Consider the following 19,781-nt stretch of genomic DNA (forward strand, 5'->3'; position numbering starts at 1 on the left):
AGATGGTCATGTCAGAAGCATATGTTATCACCAATGGTCAGAGTGTTTCTAATATCATATCAGAAAAGATAAGCATGCTTCAAACACAAAGATGGAACTGTGTCAGTGCATACTGCTGCATTGGAGGCTGGTTATTATACACTCTGCCAAGGCTAAATCTCTACAAAAAATTAAAGCTGATGAAAGATAAACAAAGGTGTATAATTGTTTATTGTCAATTTTGTGACTAGAAGGTACCTCAAACTCCTTGAGGGTATCTCGAAGCTTATCAGGTCGTTTATTCTTGGGTGTCCATAAGTATTCATGAGCTGACAAACAAAATTTGAATTGTTATAGTTACAATGATAAGAATTATATCATCATAACAATTACCATTGTCATTCCATTGTTAAAAGCACCAATAATTTATCTGACCCTGTCAACATTATCCAGAATTTAAAAACAGATGTTATAAGATAAAAACAAATCAATAAAATGGTAACCAGAGGACAAATTCAAGATAAATAGCAGAAGTAAAAACGCATTTATGTGGTGTCTCTCTCTTCATTCCACATTATGGATTGGACTATCGCGTTTATGGGATGTGGAGTTCTCAGAATTATGGTTTTTATATCCTGTGTTTTTTGTCCATTCTTTCCATTTTGTTGTGCAAGTGGAGGAGGTTTGGGAGTCAAAGTTCCTGTTTCATTTTGTGCGGGGGGGGGGGCGCAATCGATGTTCTTGTTCTGTTTTGTGCGGTGGAAGGGAGGTTTGTGGGTTGATAATCTGGAGCCGTTCTTTCTTGTGTGGGGAGGGTGGGTTTGATGTTTCTCTCTGAATGACTCTCATGCTGTTTTTTTTGTTTCATGGCTATCTGGAGAAGACAAATCTCAAGAGTTGTATATGAATACATGCTTTGATAATAAATGAACCTTCGAACCTATGAAATTAAAAACTGCAAACCTTTGGGGAAAACGCAGGAGAATGGGTTAATTTGAGATCTTTTAAAAAATCCTTCACTGTGTTAAAAGGCTTCCTGTGATGCATGATTCTATGAATCAATGTTAAACCAATTTGGAAGCTTCAGATTTAGCAAAACATTATACATATAGAACATTATGTTTAGATATAATATAGCATACAAACACGCAGGATTCAGATGCATGGGCTACCATTTCATCAGCAAGGAGATCAATACAAAATTGGGAAAACATGAGATCAACTTAGGCATTTTTGCCTGTTCCTAATGTTATCTCTTATAAAATAATAAATAGATCTGTTGGCCTGTTCTAAATATTACTGCTGCATTTCAGATTCCAATTAATGTTCCAGAGTCATATTTCTACCACTCTCTAGGTAGAGATGTTTCTCCAGATTATCTCATTACGAATAAGATTTGGTGAGGATGTGCCTTACATTTTGCGTGAATGAAAGTACTCGCAGGGAAAAAGTTCCCTTTACAAATGAATTACTAAAATAGAAACAATGTCTAACTGCAGTGTCCTTGTTTTTTAATACACACTTGGATGTGAAGAACATTTAGAAAAGCAACCTTAATAACCACATGGCTTATATATTTATTGTGGTACCCAAGGGACATAATAGTGGGTAATATCCCATTACCAAAGAAGACGGGAGTGCTAGCATTTATTAGCACTTTGATTTATTCCACATAGCTAGCCTTTCCTTTAAAAAAACTGTAATATCCAAATTAAAAAAAGACAATCCCATTTGCGCAAAATGGGGCAATAACATTTGCTTCATTTAATAAGAGCCTATTACATTGTTATGCTAACACATGGCTTACCCTCAGTCATTCGTTGTTTCTCTTCTAGGTAACAGCAGTCTACAGATGGAACTACAAGAATTTTAAATGAAATAGAAATTAAAAATTTATGCCTACTGTAAAAACTAACAAATATTTTTACTGGAAAGTTACAAGATGATTATGATATTGCTACAAATTTTAAAATGGAAAAACATTAAACATAAATGTAGATTAGGAGCAGAATCCACGAACCATTAATAATGCAATGACAGTATTAAATGTACTGAAAGTGGGGTAAATACAGCTTTGGAAAAGGCAGCAACATAAAGAGCATTGAACTGATAGTTCAATTGAGAACCACTAACTTTGCACTGTCACCACAGTTAAATTTCTACCTAAAGATGCTCACACAATCCTTATACAATTTGGGCTAAAAGAAATAATTCATCTCAGAATATATATAAAAATTCAATGACAAAAAGGCTCACTGCTTCATATATTATCAGTAGGATTTTGATGCCCCCTGCTGGAAAGTTTGATGCAGCAATATGGGGCTTCAATTCTTAGAGTTACTGTCAGATAGTTATTAATTGGCATTTCAGTAAAAATTAAACTTACCAGATTCTTTTCGATCATGGTATTGAAAGGTGCCAATATCTACATCTGCCATAGGATTTGGAAAAGGAAACAAGTAAATTTTTAAAAAAATCAAATTGACATTCTTAAATATAAAACCATGCTGATATTAAAAAGTTCTGCATTCAAGAAAACTTGTATGTAAAAATTGCACACTTTCCAGAAATGGTTCATTTCACAAGTACAATGTATTCATGGTGACTTTGTCAACACTATAAAATTGGTTTTATATTTTGGTCAATGTAGGCAGCGTCATGTCACTTGACAAGACCGTCTTTAAACACTTAGTATAAAACCAGAGTTTATATTGACCCCTGGTTACAACATCATCTAGCTGATTGCAATTATTTTACCTACAGTAAACTGAGTAGATAAAGCACTCCTAAACCACACACATACTTTGTCTTTTTTGTTTTCTCCAAAAGAATTACATAATTTCTTATTTAGTCCCACCTGATATGCAATTTTGTGGTGCAAAATAACTTTATACAAGTAAATGACAGAATAAAGTTGAACAAAGAGCAAAAGCTGCTTGCAGGTGAGGCAATGAGATTGATTCCTGATTTGTTGATTATTAATAGCCAAAATGTTAAAAGTGCAATGTATTTAACATCAGTGCCCTAAGTACAGGGCTGGAAGGAACTGAAGTCTGCCATTGTTTTTATTCCTGATTTCTATCCTCAACAAAGTTGAGTGGCGGCCAAGTTTGGCTTATGGTACCACTAATGATTACCCTATCAGCATTCAATGACTGCATCTTAAGAAAAATCACTATTTGAGATCAGTACAGCAGAGAGAGAGATATATTACCTATCAGGAGTCAATGTCTCAGTGGAGAGGGAAAAAATGGGAAAATCGGCAAAATAATTTACACTCAATACTTCAAAAGTACTTCACTAACAAAAAAACTGTTGAAGGAACTTAGTGGGTCAAGCAGCATCCATGGATGCGAAGAGTGGGTGACATTTTGGGTTGAGATCCCATATAAAGATTCACTTTGACTATTGCTTTACTTCCACGGATGCTGCTTGATCTGCTGGGTCCCTCCAGCAGTTTGCTTATCGTTTCAGATTCCAGTATCTACAGTTTATTGTGCTTCCGTTCTTCACTAGCCTTTTGAGATGTCAAGATTGTGCAGGATACTATTTATATGTGTTTTTAAGTTAAAATGTTCTAAATGATACACAACTGCAAAAATTGATATTTTTAATATTAAAATAACAAAATGCAGATGTAACTTGTATTGTAATATATTTTACATCTGTATTTCATTATATTAATATCTTAAATCTTTATCTAAAAGAAAATTGAATTTCCACAATAGATAACATAAATCAACTAAAAGACTATTAAAATATACAGCACAAAATAAAACATATTGGAAACTAGAGTTATTTTTAAAACAATAACATTGTCAAAATTAAACACTATTAGGATTTGGCAATAGCTCAATTACCCTTGACTTGTAAGGTATTCTTCATAGACCACAGGTGTAGCTCAGTTAGACAGAAAGACATCTGATGGCAGATGGACGGCAGATCTGTTAAAGCAAGAAGCAACCCAATGTGTGAAAATTAATTAGCCTCCATTAAGCAAAAACTGAGAATCTCTGGAAGGGGAATTGTAAATGGTCCCTCGTTAACCATATTTTAAGATGAAAATGTCAGTAATCTGGGGACCAGTACACATTAGCACATTTGATATTTTTTCCATTAACTAACAAAAAGCAGGATGAGAACAGCAGTTTTTTTTCTCCCAAAGGATTTTCTTATTATGTGGCTGGGTCAACTTTAAGCTCCAGAAGGAAGCACTATTTGAGAAACCCATTAACTAATGTCTCAAATTCCATGCACTTTCTTTTTTGTAATACTGAGTATTTTGGAAGAAAGAGCAAATTTGTAGATTCCACCGTTTCGCATTCCGTGTAAGCCAACAACTAATCACATGAGAATGTTCTTTAATTTTGATTCCAACATGCTAAACCTACTGTTGTTTTTCACTGATGGAGGAGTATAGAGAAAACAGTAGAAAATGGTCCATGGTTCAAACAATCCTGCAGCAATTGGCTATATCACATTTAAACATAAACACCACCATGGACCATTGGGGATGAATAAATTGTTTCAGTGTTGTATATTCCATGTAATTATATGTTCACCATAAACAACAAAGAACTCAATTTCTTCAAGTAGTATTAGTTGATATATTATATCATTATAAATTTTACAATATATAATTCATATTTCATTCATTAATAGAATAATCACTTCCTAAACAACTGCACTCACAAAATAATTTGTATGAGAAGTCATTTGGTAAAACTAATTCATAGCAAGAACTGTATTTTTATTTACAGAGCAAGTTAAAATATCATATATAATACATCAATTTTATGAGTCTTCTGTAAATTAGGAAACTGATATAATCTTCAAATGTTCAAAGATAAAAAATTACATATAATTTGCAAGAACAATCATAAATAACATGCATAAAATCACAAAGAAATGAAAACATTTTTTCCTTCTAGAAACTTACTAACCTAGTCATCACCAACTTCTCTTTTTCGCTCTTCTGGTGTCCATTTTATTACTAAGTCCAGTGATTCCACTTGAGCAGTAATGAACTTCTATCATTTAAGTAATCATTTCTCAAATGTATGTTGTGGTGTATAAGTAATAAAGTATATGAAAAGCTGAACCATACTGTATATGATAATCCAATCAGAACGCCTTAAAACTAATACATTTACTGGATTATGATCACAAATGGGTGCACGGGCTAATTTTTCTGCTCCCGAGTGGATGGTTACTCAGAAGTACGTCTCCACTTCTGACTTAAGATGACCTAACAGAGCAATCTTACAATTAAACATGCAACTTTCATGCTGCCTGATCTACTGAATCCCTCCAGCATTTTGTGTGTGTTGCTCTGACTTTCCAGCATCTACAGAATCCTGTGTTTAAACTTTACATGCATTATTTTTGCTCCTATACATTTTATTCTTAATGAGATAACAAATAAAATACAAGTTTAAAAACTTTGTTTTCCTCAAAATGATTCCCATACATGATACAAGTGACTGCTTGTACAGTTTTTGCACAATTGAAAAATATCCATTTGAAAAAAGATAGCTAATGAGTTAGCTAATTAACCTAACGTTAGCTAATGAAGTAATAAAATGGATTTGATTATTATCTCACACAGCACCATTAATATAGCATAATATTCTTAAAAATGTCAGTAAATTTTAAAGAAAATTAGAAGCATTTTTAAATAACAATGTAAGAAATAGGATCACCAGTATGCCATACAACTCCATGAGTCTGCTCAACCATTCAATAAGATCAACTAATTTGATCCTGGTCTCGACTCCACTTGCCTGCCTGGTCACATAAACCTCATTTCCCCTCAGGTCTAATAACCTACCTACCTCTGCCTGAAGCAAACTTAATTATACACCTCTCTAGGTAGAGAATACCAAAGACTCTCAATCCTTTGAAAACAGATATACCTCTTTATCTCAGCCTGAAATGGATGTGTCTTTATAGCAAATCTATGGCTCCCATTTTTAGATTCTCCACCAAAGGAACAATTCTCTCAGCACCTATCCTTTTTCTTCTAAGTTCTAGATAACATAGGTCCAAACTGTTTATCTGTTTCTTCTCAGTTAACTCCTTCTTATCTGGACTCAATCTAGTGAAGCCCTAAACAGTTGTTGACAAGCTGAAAGAATAATTTAAACATTAAAGATTATCTTTATTTCTCACATGTACAGCAAAACATACAGTGAAATAGAAAAATATTTATTATCACTGGCATATGTCATGAAATTTGTTAACAGCAGCAGCAGTACAACGCATGATAAATATAGAATAAATAAATGAATTAAAGTATTTATTTATTTATTCATTTACAGGATATGGGGGCGTCACCAGCTAAGCCAGCATTTATTGCTCATCCCTAGTTGCCCTTGAGAAAGTGGTGATGAGCTACCTTCTTTAACCCCTGTAGTCAGTGAGGTGTAGGTATACCCACAGTGCTATTAGGGAGGGAATTCCATGATCTTGACTCAGCAACAATGAAGGAATAGTGATATGTTTCCACGTCAGGATGGTGAGTGACTTGGAGGGGGATTTCCAAATTGTGATGTTCCCAGGTATCTGTTGCTCTCATTCCTCTATGGTAGTGGTCATGGGTGTAGAAGGTGCTGCCTTAGGAACTTTGGTGTGTTGTGGCAGTATATCTTGTAGATAGTACACACTGCTGCAACTATTCATCGATGGTGGAGGGATTGGATGCTTGTGGAAGCGTTGCTAATCAAGAGGACTGCCTTGTACTGGATGGCGTCAAGCTTCTTGATAGAGCTGCACTCACCTAGGTGAGTGGTGAGTATTCCATTACACTCCTGACCTGAGCCTTGTAGATAGTAGAGACCCAATTATACGCTGGGAATATGAGTTCGAATCCCACATGGCAGCTGGTAAATTTGAATTCAATAAAAATACCTGAAGACCATGAAACCATGTCAATTGTCGTAAAAAGCCATCTGGTTCACTAATGCCTTTTTGAGGGAAGAATCCTGCCATCCTTACCTGGTCTGGCCTATATGTGACTACAGACTTAACAGCAATGTGGTTGACTCTAAAATGCCTTCTGAAATGGCCTAGCAAGCCATTCAGTTGTATCCAACTGCCAAAAAAAGTATGTGCATGTTAAATAGTTAAATTAAAAATAGTAGAGCAAATGCAGAAATAATAATTTTTTTAAATGAGGTAATGTTCATGGGTTCCATGTCCATTTAGATAATGGGTGGCAGAGGGGAATAATCTGTTCCTGAATCACTGAATGTGTGCCTTCAGACTTCAGTACCTCCTTCCTGACGTTAACAATGAGAAGAGTGCATGTCATAGGTGATCAAGGTCTATAACCATGAACACTACCTTCTTAAGGCACCGCTCCTTGCAGATGTCTTGGATACTACGGAGGCTAATACCCATGATGAAGCAGACTAATCCTGTGCAGTAGCCCCCAAATAACAGATGGTGATGCAGTCTGTCAGAATGCTCCCCACAGTACATCCAGAAGTTTTCGAGTGTTTTAAGTGACAAACCAAATCTCCTCAAACTCCTAATGAAATATAACCACTGCCTTGCCATCTTTATAGCTGTGTTGATATGTTGGGACCAGGTTAGATCCTCAGGAACTTGAAATCGGTCACTTGCTCCACTTCTGATCCCTCTATAAGGATTGTTTTGTGTTCCCTCGTCTTACCCTTCCCAAAATCCACAATCAGGTTTTTGCTGTGATATGAGTGCAAAGTTGTTGTTGCAACATCACTCAACTAGCTGATATATCTTGTTCCTATATGACTTCTCACCTCCATCTCAGATTCTGCTAACAAAAGTTCTATATCAGCAAATTTAAAGATGGTATTTGAGCTATGCCTAGCCACATAGTCATGGGTCTAAAGAGGATAGAGCAGTAGGATAAGCACATATCCCTGAGTGTGCCAGTGTTGATTGTCAGTGAAGAGAAGATGTTATTAGCAATCTGCACAGATTGTGGTCTTTCAGTTAGAAGTTAAGGATTTACTTGCAGAGGGAGATACAAGAAGCCCAGGCTCTGTAGCTTTTCCATCAGTATTGTAGGAATGAAGGTGTTAAATGCTGAGCTATAATATAGTCAATGAACAGTATCCTGACATAGGTGTTTGCATTGTCCACATGACCTAAGGCCGCATGGAGAGCCATTAAAATAGTGTAATTTGCATCAAATCAAATCAGGAATGATTGTGTTGGGCAGTCCACAAGTATCACCATGCTTCTGGCACCAACATAGCAATCCTATGACTTACTAGTAGGTCTTTTGGATGTGGGAAGAAACCAGAGCATATGGAGGAAATCCATTTGTTTACAAGGAGAATGTACAAACTCATTACACACAGCAGCAGGAATTGAACCCCAACGTTACAGAGGGCAGCTGTAAAGCATTGTGCTAACCTCTATGCTACTCTGCATGCTCTATAAATTCTGACTAGAATGAGAGATTTTATGGCATTGAAGAAATTCCTTTACATGCCATGCATACAGATTTTAAAAGCAAATTTAAATTATGAATAGTGTTAACACTGTCCAGCATACATGCGATAGACTTATGCATAGAAGATTGCTGACAGTGTAGAAAAGATATTAATCAAAGACATTTGATATTGTTGCTCCATATTAAAGTGTATTTATCAATAGAAACCACATGAGCCTTACTTGGAATAAAGTGTCCTTTAAAGGTCTGTATGACCTTAGATTAAAAGGATGGGCCTTGCTTGAACCTCCATCTGGGAGTCCACCATTGATGAGACCTGTGGAATCTCTCATGGAGATGTCCCTCAAAATGTAGGTTTGCCCTTTAAGGTTGGGGATGCTCATAGGAATGGGGTAGGAAGTACTGATGAGGAGAATAATTAAATAATTTTCTTGGTTGTCCATTTTGGAAGCCATGATATCTTACTGCCTATCAGAGAAGTGGAGTGGCATTTCATTTGTTAAACCCCACATTCTCAACAAGTAATGAAAATCTGATCCACTACTTGAAGGTTGCCATAGAGAACCACCACTTTAAGAACTTTCACTCTGACAGGAAATCACAAACTAATATACTTCTCCCATAATTTTTGAAATTATATAGAGTTACAAACCAGAGTGAAGGTCTGATATTTGAAATGCTTATGCACATGACTCCATGCGTTCAAGTAAAATTTTTCCCCATGCTCAGGGATAAGAGAGACGAGTTGTCCTTTATGTAGCACTATTTTAACTTGAACTTCTAAATTTGAATTAATAGAATGCTACATGGTCACGTTAACAATATTTACAAAATACATAAAAGTAACTGTTATTTGTACCTCTAAGTTCTTAAAATTGTAGACACCATCCCAAGCGTACCAATTTCTGTTCAAGTAGACTTAAAGAATAATAGTCTCATTGCTTAAAAAGATTAGTCAGAATTAAAAATGCTCAAAATAGAGTAAGAAAGGCTCTATGGGAGCAAGTCAGATAATAATACTGATAGAAAATAATGAGCTATTCATAAGATGTTTGTTATAAACAGGTTCACAGAAGCCTGAAACATGTTTGGCCTCACCATCAGCCTAGACAAAACAGAGGCCTTATTTCAGCCTGCTCATGGATCTGCTGCTGTGCTGCCTTCCATCACCAAAGGCACAACACTGAAGGTAGTAAAGGAATTTAAATACATTGCAGTGTCATCTCCAGTGATAGTTCCTGGGATAAAGAAATCAACGCCAGGATTTGCAAGGCTAGTCAGAGTTTGGGCCCCTTGTGATCACACATGCTTAGCCAGCACAATATCCAGATGTCCACTAAGACCAACTTGTATAACCAGCTGTGTGGTTGTGAAACATGAACCATACACAAAATTCAACTCAAACTGCTGAAGCCCTTCCACATGTGCAGCCTGAGATCCATTATGAGTATTCTCCTGAATAACTGTATCACAAACCTGGAAGTCCTCAATAGCACAAAGACTACTATTGAAACCATCATCCTGAAAGCACAACTTCATTGGACTGGAGATGTGAGACACATGGAGGACTCCAGACTCCCTAAGCAGCTGCTCTATGACCAGTTATCATGGGGATGTAGAAACCATGGTAGATGCTGTAAGAGGTATAAAGACTGTGTGAAAGCCAGCATTGCCTATAGTGGGCTTGCTGAATGCCATCTGGAACAGAGGGCATGAGACTGAACTGTGTGGGGCACCTTGGTTAAATTTGCTCACAGCAATTTAGAAGATACGTGTTACATGGTCCTGGAGACTGCTCAACAGAAGAGGAAAGCAACAGCAAAAGCCATGCCTACGGAATCAGGACAACTCCCTTATCCCCACTGTGTACGTCTATGCCATTCAAGAACTGGCCTCTACAGTCACCTCCAAATACACATCAGACAAGCTGCACAAACAGACAAACAAACACAATTGTTATTGCCAAAATTGACCTTCTACCAACGCAGGAACCTCAGTCAAGGTTCAGCCAGGTCTGGATTTGCCCTACACTAGTTCCAAATAGGAAGTTGTTCCACCACGGTCCTAGTTTGACATCCTCATTCAGACAGAAATACTTCGATGTCAAGTTACTTTTTAAATCAGCAAACGAAGGTCCAGGATGATACCCCTTTGTAATACTTAATACCAGATCAATTATCCCTGCATCCTTTACAAATTAACGTTTCAGAGGTTTTAATTCACATTTAAATCCTACTTTCTTCCTAATACAATTAATTGTTTCATGTTTAATAATGATTGACAGGGATGATGTTATCAGATTTAACTGCAATAACTTTTCCTGGTTTTAATAAAATGGGGAGGTTAGTGAGAAGTTGAAACATATTCGATTGTGTTGCAAAAGTCCATTATTTTGAACACATTTTTACTCCATTTCCACCCCCCCACCCCATCAACTGTGAAGAAGGTACCATTGCTGCCTGTGACAACAATATACGATCAGCTGACAGGACTAATCTGTGAACAGTCAAGTTCTACTAGTTGCTCTAGCATTCAGAGACAGAACTCTTTGTTACAATACCAGATATCCCACCTCTCCTGGAAGTACCAGGAGTCTCCCACATATTGATAGTGGCTCCCTGACACCTGCAAATTATATACAATATCCCGAAAATCGATTTTTTGAGAGCAAGAGCGAGACACACAGAGACTGAGAGAATGAGTGACAGACGTAGTGAGAGAGTGACAGAGAGAGCATCCTAACTGGTCTCTCTTTGTAGACCTATCAGTTTTCTTTGTGGACGGGCTTTACAGTCGATCTCTCTCTCTCTTTCATTGTCCATCAGTTCAGTTTATTATCCTGCAGTGCCATGGCAGAGTGTTCCAAAAAAAGAAAATATAAAACGTACTTCACCCCAGACTACACTAAAGTGTACCCCTGCCTAATTGGGTTCAAAAGGGTCATGAGGTGAATCCAGAGCAGATTTTGACTTTGGCAGAGAGATTTCCAAATGTGATCAAGGCAGATGCAAGAGAGCAGCTCCACTTGGAAGTCCTGGGTTATGTCTCAACTAACCTTGAAGGGCTGGTACTGAACTACAAAAGTTTGCCAGTTGATGAGTTCTGGGGGAAGCTGTTCAAAGTAAAATCCATGAGCACAGGGCAGTTGAGATTCAAAGAGCTCTGCCAGTTGATGAAGCTGCTTTTGGTGCTGCCAAATTCTAATTATGATGTAGAAAGGGCATTCAGCATTGTGCGTCACATTAAGACAGAATTCAGAAGTCAGCTGTCTCACAAAACAATTGTGAATCTGATGTCTCGCAACTGCTAGGAGGTTGAGAATTCCGGTAAAATGCTCAAATCTGCCAAGCAAGCCATGTCACAGTACAAGGAAAGTTTGCAAAAGAAATTGAAAAGCCACTTGCATTCACATTTTTTATATATAATGTGGGGGGGGGGGGTATAGGGTTGCGGGAGATGGGGGGTGGTGGTGCTACCTCCCTGAAATGAGTTTTTGTAGGGTGGGATGTCTGCAATACAGATTGCACAATGATGTTAAACCAACAGAAGTAATATCTGAGGGAAATATTACTGCTACTTAAAAGTTTTGCTGAACGGAAAACAGGACAATATGTTATAGTTTAAATTTATTTTCTCTAAAATCACTGTGATTTTTCTCATACAGTTATGTTCTAAAGTCATCAATTTTTGTCTCATCATAGCACCTTATAATAATTTGCACGTGTGACATTCAGCAAGAAGAAAGGTCACAACACTCATCAGTGTGGTCATCAAATTCTTGACACTCAAATCAATTTCTCCATGTTCATGGTTATATTATAAGAATTTGGTTTGAAAGCTATAGTGTCATTGCAATCATTCTGCACAAACAGAAAGTACAGATAAAACAAGCTTTTCAGGTTTATGTTCTACACAGAAACTATAGCACAATACAGGTCCTTCGGCCCACAATGCAGTGCCAAATATGTACTTACTTTAGAAATTACCTAGAATTACCCAAAGCCTTCTATTTTTCTAAGCCTCATGTACCTATCCAAGAGTCTCTTAAAAGACCCTAACGTAGCCGCCTCTACAACCATCGCCGGCAACCCATTCCACGCACTCACCACTCTGTGTGTTAAAAAGCTTACCCCTGATATGACCTCTGTACCTACTTCCAGGCACCTTAAAACTGTGTCCTTGTGGTAGCCATTTCAGCCCTGGGAAAAAGCCTCTGACTATCCACACGATCAATGGCTCTCATCATCTTATACACCTCTATCAGATCACCTCTCATCCTCTGTAACTCCAAGGAGAAAAGGCCGAGTTCACTCAACCTAATCTCATAAGACATGCTCTCCGATCTAGGCAGCATCCTTGTAAATCTCCTCTGCATCCTTTTATAGTTTCCACATCCTTCCTGTAGTGAGGTGACCAGAACTGAGCACTGTACTCCAAGTGAGATCTGCCCAGGGTCCTATAAAACTGTAATATTACCTCTCGGATCTTAAACTCAATCCCACAGTTGATGAAGGCCAATACACCGTATGTCTTCTTAACCACAGAGTCAACCTGTGGAGCAGCTTTGAGTGTCCTATGGGCTCAGACCCAAAGATCCCTCTGATCCTCCACACTGCCAAGAGTCTTACCATTAATACTATATTCTGCCATCACATTTGACCTACCAAAATGAACCACCTCACACTTATCTGGGTTGAACTCTATCTGCCACTTCTCAGCCCAGTTTTGCATCCTAGCTATGTCCTGCTGTAACCTTTGACAGCCCTTCACACTATCCACAACACCCCCAACCTTGGTGTCTCCAGCAAATTTATGAACCCATCCCTCCACTACGTCATCCAGATCATTTATAAAAATCATCAAGAGAAGGGATTCCAGATCAGATCGATCCCTGAGGTACATCACTGGTCACCAACTTCCATGCAGAATTTGACCCGTCTACAACCACTCTTTGCCTTCTATGGGCAAGCCAATTCTGGATCCACAAAGTAAGGTCCCCTTGGATCCCATGCCTCCTTACTTTCTCAATAAGCCTTGCATAGGGTACCTTATCAAATGCCTTGCTGAAATCCATATACACTACATCTACTGCTCTACTTTCATCAATGTGTTTAGTCACATCCTCAAAAAAATTCAGTAAGGTTTGTAAGGCACGACCTCCCCTTGACAAAGCCATGCTGACTATTCCTAATCATATTATGCCTTTCCAAATGTTCATAAATCCTGCCTCTCAGGATCTTCTCCATCAACTTACCAACCACTGAGGTAAGACTCACTGGTCTATAATTTCCTGGGCTATCTCTACTCCCTTTCTTGAATAAGGGAAAAACATTGGCAACTGTTCAATCCTCTGGAACCTCTCCCGTCCTCATTGATGATGCAAAGATCATTGCCAGAGGCTCAGCAATCTCCTCCCTCACCTCCCACAATACCCTGGGGTACATCTCGTCTGGTCCTGGAGACTTATCCGACTTGATACTTTCCAAAAGCTCCTGTGCATCCTCTTTCTTAATGTCTATATGCTCAAGCTTTTCAATTCGCTGTAAGTCATCCCTACAATCACCAAGATCCTTTTCCATAGTGAATACTGAAGCAAAGTATTTATTAAGTACCTCTGCTATCTCCTTTGGTTCCATACACTTTTCACTGTCACACTTGATTGGTCCTGTTCCCTCACGTCTTATCCTCTTGCTCTTCACATACCTGTAGAATACCTTGGGGTTTTCTTTAATCCTGCTCGCCAAGGCCTTCTCATGACCCCTTGTGACTCTCCTAATTTCATTCTTAAGCTCCTTCATGCCAGCCTTATAATCTTCTAGATCTCTCTCATTACCTAGCTTTTTGAACCTTTTGTAAGCTTTCTTCTTGACTAGATTTTCAACAGCCTTTTTTGACCATGGTTCCTGTACTCCACCATCCTTTCCGTCTCACTGGAACGTACCTATGCAGAACACTACACAAATATCCTGTGAACATTTGCCACATTTCTGCTGTACATTTCCCTGAGAACATCTGTTCCCAATTTATGCTTCCAAGTTCCTGCCTGATAGCTTCATATTTCCCCTTACTCCAATTAAATGCTTTCCTAACTTGCCTGTTCCTATTCCTCTCCAACGCTATGGTAAAGGAAATAGAATTGTGATCACTATCTCCAAATTGCTCTCCCACTGAGAGACCTGACATCTGACACCCAGTACAGAACACCTACCTCACAGACATACTTCCTGTTTCTATTCCTCACAGATAACTTACCTTGCCTCGATCCGTTATTGCTGAAGCCAGAATGAGCCAAAGCCCCACTACTCTGCCTCAGATCACTCCATTGATGAACACTCCTTTGATGACTGCTCTGCTAAGCTGTGTCTCCCTTTTATACCTGAACCTTCCCGGTTATCTAACTCACGATTGGTGCTCCAGTTATAGCCGCTGATAGGCCACATACAATGGACAAACGCTCCTGAAGCTCCCTTTTTAAATAATTGCTGCCGACCTGCAAGAAATCCCTCTTGGTAAAGCTCGGTTGTTGGTGCTGATAGGCTACATAAACTAGAGTTGTATCCATTTCATTATTGTACAGGTAGTAGATTGTTGCGACACTATTGTTAGGTTTAATAATCAGAGTTAGATAAAAGATTTTAATGAGTATATTGTTCCATTAATTTTCCTGTTAGTAGCAATATTTTCATTTATATTCTCACCTGATGTCCAGGTTCAATATGAATAGTCGAGATAATATAAATATCCAGCAGGAAATACTCATTTCTTCTGCTGCATGGCAGTAATTAACTCTAAAACATACCCTTATTTTTATCATGTCATGACTTCCACCCTAATGCCTTGCCATCTATCAAAAATTTCTACATTAGGCAATATTATGTTATTAGCCAAAATTTCCCAAATGTATATTTTGAGATATTGCAAATGAATGGTAATTATGGAGTTTCAATGAAGACATAAGTAAACAGTCAAGATTTGTAAAAGGACCAGAACTGTTTTCATTGTACTGAATAAGTTAATATGCCAGAACAAAGAGTAAATAAATAACTATGTAACAAGAAAGAGAACATTAACTATTTACAAAAAAAAACATAAGAACATAAATTGCAGAAGAATTTGGCTATGATACAAAAATTGAATAAAATCACCTCCAGTCACTTTTATGGAACTATTGTAAAATGTTATCAGACTCCTGAAAATTTAGATAGGAGTCCTGAAGTCTGACAATTATCCATTGAAGGGATATGCAATTAGTTTATTGTACACCTGAAACAACCTCTGTTCTTTTCGGAGAGAATGAATCCCCATCAAACTTTCTGACAAGCTGTCAACCACATGCAAGAAACTCCACACCCAACTTATTACTGCACTCTGCTTATTATCTTTCTTGGCATTCCATTTTGAAGTCATGTGCAAACTTGTGTATGAAATAAACCCTATACTAGTGTTTTTAATGCAGAAAAAATACTGCTGAGATAGTGTATCCCAAGGAGTGGGTTACATGGGCACAGCAGCTGTACTCAAATAACTAAGGCCTTGGGTGCGCATGACTAGTCCCTGCACATTTTTGTAACCAACATATGTGCTGGTTTGTAGTCAAGCATATTCCTGTTGGAAGCATGACTGGGGGTTGAATACTCTTGAGATTGTTACTACATTGGGTAAATAGAGGGCTGAGAACTTCAATGGCAAAATTATTAGTGTGGTGGAAGCAGCAGGATGCTGAAGGATGAAGGTTAAGATTGTAATTTATCAAGCAGGGTCCTGAGTCCAGCACAGCACTGGGACTCCCCAGAGTACCCAATCTTAGGTGTCCCAGGACAGCAGGATCTAAATTTTCCTCTAAAACTCTAAAAGAGAGGCAACAGTCATACACACAAAAAAAGTGCCATTCAACAAAGCAAAATGACCTACAACTGGTTGTTAATGCATTTCACTCCAGATGAATACATAATGCTGGGAAAGGAATCCTACAGAAAATGCAAATTTCAGCAAATTATATGTCATCCATCAAAATTTGAGACAGCTCTCTCCAGTTAAATCACATATCTTTCCCATTCAAAAAGGTGGTAAACTTACTTATATGTTATTTGTATGACATTCAAGCAAAGACACATTATATAATACTAAAAGACAGAAGGATGAAACTTCAGCAAAAGAGCATGAACTACAGGGTATTAAACCTTCCATTGTCATGTCTAATTTCAAAACAGTGAATTTGGAGTGGTGTATAATGAAAAGTACAACGTCTCTATAGTGCTTGTGTTCCAAAATGAATTTCTACACCTCCATCTTTTAACACTACATTGTTTTTACTTGATTATCTGCTCTGCATGACTAACCAAAGATAATATTTAAGTTCATTGTTGCTCCTATCCGCGTCTTGTGGTACATCGAGCGGCAAAACCATTTCTTTAGCATTTTTCTCTGTTTTTTTTTTACGAGGCCGAGTTGCTAGCTCAATACTCAACCCAGCACAGATAGAAAGCATGCAAACTTTGGTACAGATGCCACTACACCAGCGGCTGGCTATATTTCAATTAAAATACCATTATTATGGATCAAAATTGAGAAAGGAGCCCTGGAGGGACCAAACACCAACAATTATCATCATCTTTTATTTAATTTGGTCAGGTTCCTGTGTAATTTCAAATAGATTTACAGTAGTGATCTGGTATCACATGTGAAATCAATGTCTGGAATTACTCCAAGAGAATATAACAGGATGAAGCTGGTGGACATGAAATGAGAAAGAACATCAACGGTTACAATTCTACTATCATGAGCGGCATTTTTCAGTCTCACCTGAAATACACTGCGTAGATTTGGAATTCATTGATTTGGTTATAATCAGATCATCAACAATCTTACTGAATGACAGAGTCATACCAAGTTGAATAGCCATGACAGATAAGAAGATTGGTCAGGAGTGAAGGAGGTCTTTTAAAAATTTTGCATTTTAAAAAAATTAAATAGTTTGAAATAGTAAGGCAGATAAATTTTGGGCCTGGATAACTACATGGAAGTGGGATATTACTGCCATTATGAAAGTAGATTCAGTAGATCGCAGTAAGGTAGCTGCTCTGCTGCTTATGAAACCCTGAGCCTGAATTATGCCGTCTGCAATTACTTTAGCACTGGGTCCTCCACGAATATTCGGTGTGCTAAACAGGTTTAGAGGCAGCGCCCATCTGTCCACGCTCCAGGCCAGTAGCAATGGCACTTCCCGCCAGCTGTCCGAGGCCATCCGCTAATCCCTGGCGCGAGGGTGTCACTGCGTTTAGGTGGCTGATGACCTCGCGTGGATTCAGGTTCAACAGTGAGCATGACAGGGAATGAGGAAAGGTGCTGACTCATATCATTTCCTCATGGCCTGGTGGTTGGGGACCACTGAATTACACTGTGTATTGCGGGGTAGAAAGAAGGGAACTAAAACCCCGCAATCCAGAAACAATCTCTCAATAGTATTTGTGTACTTTTCATTTTTTTTCGGGATCTACTGGGAAAGTCTCAAAGATCGACGGGTTGGCGACCACTACTTTAGGGGGTGATGGAGGCAGAGGAGAAGGAAGAGGGGACGTACTTTTGATTAAGATGAATGTCAGAGCAGTGATTAAAGAAGAATTACTGAAGGAGCATCAAGTGAGGCTTTATGGGTAGAGGAGAGAAATAAGAAGGGGATGATCACATTGTGGGATTGTACCTTAGGTCACCATATAGTGAATGGGAATTAAGAGATCAAATATGCAGGGAGATTGTGCAGAGTTGTAATAATAATAGGTTTTTATTTTCATAAGATTGGGACTACCATATTGTTAAGGGCTTAGATGGGATGGAATTTGCTGAGCATTCAGGAAAGTTTTCTTGAACAATGTACAGTGGGCTTTACTAGGGGAAAGGGCTAAGCCTGGCCTACTCTTGGATTATAGAATAAGTGGAGAGTGTCAGCAACTTCAAATTCCTTGGTGTTATTATTTTGGAGGAGCTGTCCTGTGTCCAGCACATAAGTGCAATTACAAAGAAAGCATGAGAGTGCCTCTGCTTCCTTAGGAATTAGTGGAAGTGCAGCATGACATCTAAAACTTTGACAAACTTCTATAGATATGTAGTGGAGAGTATATTGTCTGGCTACATCACAGCTTGGTATCGAAACACCAATGCCCTTGAATGGAAAATCCTACAAAAAGTAGTGGATACGGCCAAGTCCATTACAGGTAAGCCCCCCCACCCCCAGCCCACCACTGAGCACATCTACATGAAACGCTGTCGCAGGAAAGTAGTATTTATTATCAAGTACCCCACCACCCACAACATGCTCTCTTCTCACTGCTGCCATTGGGGAAGAAGGTACAGGAGCCTCAGGACTCACACGACCAGGTTCAAGAAGATTTCCTATCATCAACCAACAGGTTCTTGAACCAAACTTCACTCAACTTCACTTGCCCCATCATTGAAATCTTCCCACAACCAATGGACTCAGTTTCAAGAACACTTCATCTCATGTTCTTAATATTTATTGCTTATTTATTCATTATTTTTTTTTGTATTTGCACAGTTTGTTGTCTTCTGCATTCTGGTCAAATGCCCAAGTTGTGTGTGTTACTTTGGATTTCCAGCATCTGTATATTTTCTTATGCTTGTGTATCATTGATTCTGTTATGGTTATGATAGTATAGATTTATTGAGTATGTCCACAAGAAAATAAACCAGTGATATATATGGATATATATGTACTTTGATAATAAATTTACTTTGAATTTTGACCAAGGTAACAGTGGGGAGTACTTTGGGACAAGTAATCATAGTTCTAATCGCTTTAAAATAGTTATGGAAAGGAATAGAACTGATCCACAGGCTCAAGTTCTAAATTGGGGCAAGGTGAGTTTTGATAGTAAGAGGCAGGAGCTTACAAAGGTTGAATGGAGTAGGTTGCTTGCAGGCAAATGGAGCACAGGCAAAACAGAGATTTTTAAAAGGTGTGATTATGAGAGCAAATGAGTGTCTGATGGAGTATAAAGGATGCAGAAGTAGGAAATCGGTGCCAAATCACACTGTGACTCTATGAAGCGGGTCTGAGGGGATGAGTGGACAACTCCTGTCCCTAATTCCTATGTTTGTATGTTAATCCTAAAAAGGATTTAGAAAGTGGGGTCCTAAAACATTACTAAGCAATTATTATGGTGGTAAGTGGAGCTGGCAAACAAAACATCTGGGACAGAGTCCAGGAAATGGATGTCTCCTTCATGGAAAGTGGAAGGCATCTTTTTTTTCCCCACCAGATGTCTAGATTAATAATGCTCAGGAAAGTAAAACATCCATCTGGAATATAAGGGAGCCAAACCTGGGGTGACCAGTAGCTTAG

At 38.2% G+C, this 19,781-nt stretch overlaps 1 protein-coding gene across 4 annotated transcripts in view; it reads right to left on the bottom strand.

The window, feature by feature from the left end:
• wdpcp (WD repeat containing planar cell polarity effector) overlaps window positions 1-19,781 on the bottom strand; it is a 203,293-nt gene that overhangs the window by 137,386 nt on the left and 46,126 nt on the right. For all 4 annotated transcript variants that reach the window (XM_059986133.1, XM_059986132.1, XM_059986134.1 and 1 more), the window contains exons 2-5: window positions 3,840-3,923; window positions 2,366-2,410; window positions 1,787-1,837; window positions 238-308 (exon numbers count right to left, since the gene is read on the bottom strand). In XM_059986133.1, the coding sequence (XP_059842116.1) occupies window positions 238-308; window positions 1,787-1,837; window positions 2,366-2,410; window positions 3,840-3,923 (251 nt within the window). The remainder of the gene's footprint in view (window positions 1-237; window positions 309-1,786; window positions 1,838-2,365; window positions 2,411-3,839; window positions 3,924-19,781) is intronic.

The sequence above is a fragment of the Hypanus sabinus genome, chromosome 12, assembly GCF_030144855.1.
Source record: "Hypanus sabinus isolate sHypSab1 chromosome 12, sHypSab1.hap1, whole genome shotgun sequence".
NCBI lineage: Eukaryota > Metazoa > Chordata > Chondrichthyes > Myliobatiformes > Dasyatidae > Hypanus > Hypanus sabinus.